Source organism: Protopterus annectens, chromosome 3.part0, assembly GCF_019279795.1.
Source record: "Protopterus annectens isolate FY-2018-M chromosome 3.part0, PAN1.0, whole genome shotgun sequence".
Taxonomy (NCBI): Eukaryota; Metazoa; Chordata; order Ceratodontiformes; family Protopteridae; genus Protopterus; species Protopterus annectens.
In genome coordinates, this window is record NC_056731.1 from 543934744 (window position 1) to 543942168 (window position 7425).

The 7425-nt window shown below is 35.9% G+C and overlaps 1 protein-coding gene across 1 annotated transcript; it reads left to right on the forward strand.

Moving 5' to 3' along the window:
- Positions 1-5436: 5436 nt before the first annotated feature.
- LOC122796866 (olfactory receptor 142-like) lies at positions 5437-6378 on the forward strand. Its single transcript, XM_044065611.1, has one exon. It carries the CDS (start codon positions 5437-5439, stop codon positions 6376-6378), a length of 942 nt encoding a protein of 313 aa, XP_043921546.1.
- Positions 6379-7425: the final 1047 nt, after the last annotated feature.

Sequence of the window (7425 nt, forward strand, 5' to 3'; positions counted from 1 at the left end):
GCCAACACCACCTCTGCTGCTTCTGCACTACCTGCCCCCTCAGGTAGTTGTGCCCTGGAAGATAGGCAAGTGGATCCCTCCAGGAGGAGTGGAGGGGTGGTGAGTGCATTACCTGTGCTGAACTGCCAGGGATGGTTCATAGGGTTGTGCATCACAGTGTTGGTACATACCTGCACAAGATGGAGGGGCTGCTCTTCCTCACCAGTAGGAGGAGAAGCAGATGTTGATGCTTCAGCCAGTGGTGGAGTGAGGTGACAGTGATGACAGTCCTGTGGGTGAGGACTCAATTCTCACTATCAACCAACTTGACAACCATGGGTCCTGGATGTCCCCACCCTCACTCCATCCATGGTGCCCACCAACCTCTTGTGTCCATCACCATCCCTGTGTCTTGTCTTGTTTGTCTTGTCTGTCTGCAATTGCTTTCTCACCTACCCAGCTCACCAGACCCAGACATACCTACGTCCCTTCCCCAACAATCCTGTCTCTGTCCAAAAAAATACAAATGGGCACTTGTCCCACAAAAAATAAATAAATAAATCATCCCATGCATAGCTCTTCATTTCGCACACATGTCTTCTTGACATACTTGATTTGGTCCAGTTGGCTATAAAACATGATTGCATTATGGTCACCCCTCTCTCTGGAAGTGTCAGTTTAAATTCAGCTAATATTCTGCATATTTTATCATTTTTTACTGTTGAATAAATGGATAGCTTTGGTCCTTTCCTCCCTCCCTCCTGCACATTCCTTTATTGCTTTCCATTTGTTCTTCCCTCTCCTAGCTTCCCATTTCACCACTGTCCTATCTTCCTCATTTTCTGTTATTTAATGCATTTTTGTCTGATGGTATGCATCGCACACCAACATTAATAGGAAAGCACTTACAACTGCTAGATACAGCTGTATTCAAACCCAGTACCATCTGGCCCCAAAATGGAACTTATCATTGCATCAAATGCCTTAACACCTGTTGCTGCAGAATCAGTTAAGCAGCAGGTGTATTCCACAGACTCAATACTAGTTGTCACACTTTAGCAATACTGGAGAAAGAATGGATCCTTTCACTTTTTGGGCTCCATGTTTGCGTGGAGGTGTGCATCACAAACCAATGGTGAGCAGCAGCAAAAGGTGCAGTTACCTCCTTGCAATGCTGCATAACATAGCTATGCTATGTCAACACATACAGCAATATATATTGTATAAACAATTCATGTCTTTGTATTATCATTCTGTAATGAAAAGTATTTTAAAGTATTTGATACACCTGTACTCAAATCCAATACCATCTGGCCCAAAAATGGAATGTGTCAATGCATTAACACATGCTGTCACAGAAAGAGTTAAGCAGCAGTGTATTTCCTAGACTCAGTACTAATTGTCTAACTTTAGCAATGCTGGCACGGGAATAGTAACAATAGTCCCTTATTTACTAATCATTTTTAAGTTTTCCCCTTTGCCTGTCATACAATGCTGGGCAAATAAGATAAGCATAGCAAAACTTCTATTCATTTCACTATTTTCCTGTGATTGTGCGAAGCACAGCATCATGCAAACACTAGCAAAACAAACAAACAAACAAATAAATAAATAAATGACAGAGAAAACGCAATTTGCCAACAAATGAGGAGGAGGTTGGATGTTAATGAATCAGAACCTGTGAACTGTGAGCTGCTTACATTTCCAACCTTGACAGATGTACCTGTGACACTTTACAAGTCTAACCTGACACACCCACCTGATGTAAGCATTTCACAGTTGCCATCCAGTAAACACAAACATTGAGGCAGTGCCTGTACGATGTTTACATTCCTACACAAATCAAATTTTGGGGATTCAGCAATTCTAATGAGTTCAGACCTCGTTTGGGTCTTCACTGTGCTGACAGCCCCGAATTTAAACTGTTGGCAACCGTGTAGCTAGGGAAACTGAAGGGGATCCAAATGATGAACACAGAAGGGAGGATATTACTTTGGGATAAATGTGCACAGAAGAATATTGCTTTTTAGACTGATATGTGATTTCCTGGCAAAACATTGGTAAGTCATTTCGACTGAAGTCATAAAATAATGACAGACATTTTTGTTTCAGGATTTCATACCCTTTGGAAAATTCATGCTAAAACAAAACCTGTTATTCTATCAACTTTCTAAGTTTATAAGAGCACTATCCCTATTTTGGGGTCTTTTTCTCTCTCCATTATTTATGGCTTTGTCCAGATTTCTTGCCCTAAGAGGTTGAGAGGTATGGTCTGCATTACTTGCAATGTGTACTGTTCATTTGGTGGTGGGGGAGCAAAGCTACATTTCTGTTCTGTGTGGAACTGTAAAGTGGTCAACAAAAATACACAGCATAATGTTTTGTGCATTTAAATAATTTCTTTTTCTTGTGCATTTTAACATCTGTATAAATTCCGCTGTCACATATTATGGTCAGTTCTGTACAAATCTCACACATTTTATAATTTTTCTGTCCATGTAGATTCCTTTCCGTGACTGTATTCCAAATGTTTTTGAATTCATGGGAAATGTCAGCATGGAGTCTACATGGTTGCTTTATAACTTGTTGAATAGCTCCACCTCCATAGGTTAACTAGCATGTAATTCAGCTAATTAGCATGCTGTGATGTTTACCTTGTTTGCGCTGAGGTGCTCGCTGCTACATGATGCTTACTGAATCTAAATGTTTTCGTGCCTGTGTGTGCATTGTGCCACGAAATGCACATAGTGGAAAACAACTGTGTAGGCTTTATTGAATTCTCCCCTATGTTTAGGCTGTATAGTTTCCAAGGTGTGAAATGCTGTTGTGAAACTTTACGTAGAAATACAATTTTAGGTTGGCATGTATTACAGTGTATTTACTAGCGATGTTAAGACTGGCACATTCACTGATGTCTATCACTATAAAGAAGAGTTTTTACTGATAGCACTCCCATTTTTATCTTTTTAGTGTAGTATTTATTGTCCACAAGATATTTACATTAAATAGGCTTATGCTTACTAGCTTAATTTTTCAGAAATTTCTCTGGAATGTAAAGATGCAAGTAGACTGATAGAAGTCTAAAATCCCAAATCTCAGAGGTGTAAATTAGATATTGTACAAGCATTTAATTACTTTATGCAGAGGTTCTGCTGAGACTTTTTTCAGGTTTTGTGACATTTTGCAATGCAATATTTTAATTACACTCAGTCTCTGTTTGAATATTTTCAAGTGATTATCTTTTCCTAAAGATGAAGCACAAGTATTTGATAATTGCTGCTTCCAATGATATTATAGTCAAGTGGATCTGTAACCATAAACATTTCATTGATTAGATCTTAATACAGAGATTAACTGGAACTCAGGATCATTAGTGGTTCACATGTTATAATGCATTGTGTACATTCAGAGGGATTAACTGTTAATTTTGCTACTTCATTACCTTTTTTATTTATATTCCATGCAATATTGAAATAGTAAGGTTACTGATACATGGTACGTTATTTTCTGCAAATAATTATATTTTTGTTGAATTTGATTAAGTCCTAAGTAGCTTTGTATATCTCAGTGTCAGAGGCAGAGATACTCCACTGATAATAAATAATAAAAGGAACAGTGGTCAAGCTTGCTTCATGCTTCTTTCTAGGACAGTACATGGTATCAATTCACTTATTTAGGACAAAAGTTGGAAGGTTAGCAGAGATGCTATCTATTACAAAGTTAATAGTGGTATGCAGTCCAAAGATAGTCCTGTAGTATAACTTTGTTATTCTACTGTATGCATTACAAAAATAATTGTGCACATGGAAAGGTCATGAAAAAGAATGTAAAACTGTATTACTCTTTTAAAACTGTTAATAATGCATATGGAAATGTCATGAACAAATGGGTAAAAATGCATTACTTTTACGAATCTTTAGCAACGTTCATTACATGAAATACTCAGTTTCTGCAATTCTGAGTAAGACAATACTTTTGTGATGTAACTATTTCTATCTTGAATAACCTTTATTACTATGAGATATAATGTAACTCTATCACAATCATTTCAAAATTATCTGTGCAGTTGTCAATGAGATATGAACTATCTCTTCCACAATCATATCAAAAGTATATAAGTAACACCTATTTAATTGCTAGCTCTGTCAAATTGCACAATAGCATGCAAGCTGTAGATGAAAATGGTCCCCAGATTAGTTAACTTACCCAATAAAGGTAAATACAATACAATACAATAAAAAACATATTTAGGTATTTATTTATCCTTTGTTGACTAGGTTAGTCCCACAAGGCTAGTGGCCTCTTTACAGGAGAGACTTGAGGTGGTATTCACACGACTACTAATACTTTGTGAAATGTAAACTAATTTTTGTACAGTCATGTCAAAATTAACTGTTCCACAGTCATGTCAAAATTGTGAAAGTAATAGCTGTTTAGTTGTTACTTTTCAATTAAGAAATATACTTTAAAGCTGTATACATTTAGATTTTTTGACTGAGTATGCCCACTAGGCAGATGTGTCCATTTCAAGGGCAACCTAGGAGCAGTGCCGGTTAAGAGACTTTATTAGCGTCACAAATTAGGCAAATGTAGGTAGAAGGAATCAAATCCTCTACCCTTTAATTACAAGAAGCAGCTCATAAATGGTTCAGAACCATAATTTTGTGTGCAATGAGAACCATAATCATCTGTGCTAGCTACCTGATGCTTCTCCAAGCTAACGTACTATTATACAGATGATAAATAAATAATTACTCATATACAGATAATAGGAAGCTGCTTTCCCAGATGCTCAACGGATTTCTTCTTGTTTTCATCACTGAAGTAGTTGCTTTGACTTTCTGGAGTGTTTGTGGGACATACAATTTGTCTCAATTGGATTTTCTCATTGTAGTTGTAATTTAGTAAACCTGCCAGTTCTATTGAATCTTATACTTTTCCTGCATTAGTTCCCTTTCTATAGTTATTTTGTCTGTTTGTAATTCTCCATACATTGCTCCTTTCATCTAGCTAGTTGGAAATTATTTAGTGATTTTGCACTAATTCTCAAAATATGCATTTGTTTTCTTATTACTCTTAATGTTTCACAAAACAATTACCAGTAGCTCAGTAAGAGATTAAATGCTTAAGATTGCACAAATTGTCCAAGAACTGTTAATTGTAAGAAAGTGGGATATGGAAGTTCAGAAAAACAAAATACGAGCTAAATGGCATATGGAAAAAGTAGAATATTGAAATTAGTCATTTTGATGACTAACTACATTGGTATCAAATAATGTATAGTGTGCACTATGAACGAGAAGTGGAGATAATATGCTACCATTGCATTTTATGACAGATTACCCAAGGAATATTACTTTCAATGCAAATCTTATATTATAACAGCATTTTAAAGGTGGATAATTAATATGTATTTTTTTCCTTTGACTACTAGATGGAATCTACCATTTAAGAAGCATGGAAAATAATTCTGCCATTACTGTAATCAAACTGGCCTTTGAAGATGTGAAAACTGCAAACCAGATATACTTCACTTGGTCACTAATGCTCTATGTTTTTTGTGTGTTAATTAATGGATTTCTAATCTTGATAGTTATATTTAAGAAAGAACTCCATGAACCCATGCACATTTTCTTTGGTAACTTACTCTTCAATGGAATTGTTATTAGTACAGCATTCTTACCAAAATTATCAGCAGATATTTTATCGAATACAAAATTTAGTTCTGTTTATGGCTGCTACATTCAGGCATTCTGTGTTCATTGTTTCATTCTCAATGAAGTATCCCTTTTAGCAGTTATGGCATATGACCGCTATCTGGCAGTTTGTAACCCCTTGAGGTATATGTCCATTATGACCAATGCAGCTGTATTTCAGTTTGTGGCAGTCACATGGTTGTACTCTGTATTTCTGAATCTCATAGGTTTCATTTTATGTTTAAGACTCCCATTGTGTAGCTCTGCTATTAACAAACCTTACTGTGATTATTACTCCATTTTAAAATTATCTTGTGTTGATTATTCTGTTAATAACTTGTACGCAACAGCTGTATCTGTACTAACTGCAGTAGTTACACTACCAATCATTACATATTCCTACATGATGATAATCTTGGTTTGTGTACAGAAGTCAGTGGGCTCTAGGTGGAAACCACTGCAGACATGTTCAACACATTTATTAGCCATTTTATTTTATTTGATCGGTGTCTTATTTTTGGCAGTCCATAGTCGTTTATCCTTAAAAGATGTGCCACAAAGTGTGTATACATTTTTGTCAACAGAATTTCTCATAGTGCCTCCCTTCGCCAATCCACTGATTTATGGGCTAGGAACTAGGGCTATTCGAACAGCAATCAAAAAGTTAGCTTCACAGTCAGTAAAGAAGCTAGGATACACATAACAATGTATATGAGATTATAATGGTGGATCAAATCTAAACAATGACATTCTTAAAAAGAAACAATGTCTTTTACAATATAAAATCAAATGATATTATAAGTGGATAACACTAAAATGTCATTCAGTGCATAAATAATCTTATTTGTCCCTGCTGTAATGCATTGCATTATAAATGAGAAAAAAGTACTTTACTCAGTGATCAAAATCCAGTTTAACTCATTCAAACTTTCAATGGCTTTTTAGTATATTTCCTTTTTCCATCCATATCTGTTACAACATCATTACATTGTTTTAACCTGGGTTTCTTAAATGGGAGATTTATCAATTAATTATCACTATCATATAAAAGATTATAGTATGGGAAGCAAAATACCACTAAGAGTGTTTATATACTGTAACATAGTTTCATATTTATATTACTATTTTCATGACAGACTGAGAAAACTGTTTCAGAGAGATAGAATGTTAAATGTCATGCAAGGCGATAGAAAAATACATTGACATTCTCCATTTAGAATGCAGTAGATAAGAAATGTAGCACCTACCTCTTTATGTTACACTACCATAGGCTCATAGGTTCATAGGTGATTACTAGGCTAATGGAACAAAAGCCTTTACAAGCCTTGCCAATAATAGCTAGGATACGGCAATATTATATCTTAATTCCCCAGATATGGTATGGGATCACATCAGGGTAGTGGGACTTTGCACGCTGGAGTCCTGAGTCATTTTACAGGCTGCGTGATTCCATAAGGGACACTGGCAGTAACCCAGGATTGAATTTACAGTTCCCCATCCATTTATCCAAATTATTTTTGAAGATAGTGAGGGACAGTCTTTGTTTTATGAAGATGGGAGATTTATTCCATAGACAAAGTAGCCACTGGGATATGAATCTGTATCTCCAGCAAGTTCTGTTAAAGTCACAAATAAGGTTCTGGTCCATGGAATTCATAACCATCATATAATGTTTCTTGTGAATATGTAATATTTTCATCAGGGCTGGATCAGAGAATGTCTTGTAGTTCAGACATAAGTCCCCACTCAA

Coding starts and splice junctions, on each gene's coding strand:
- LOC122796866 (XM_044065611.1), top strand. CDS start 5,437: ATGGAAAATAATTCTGCCATTACTGTAATCAAACTGGCCTTTGAAGAT.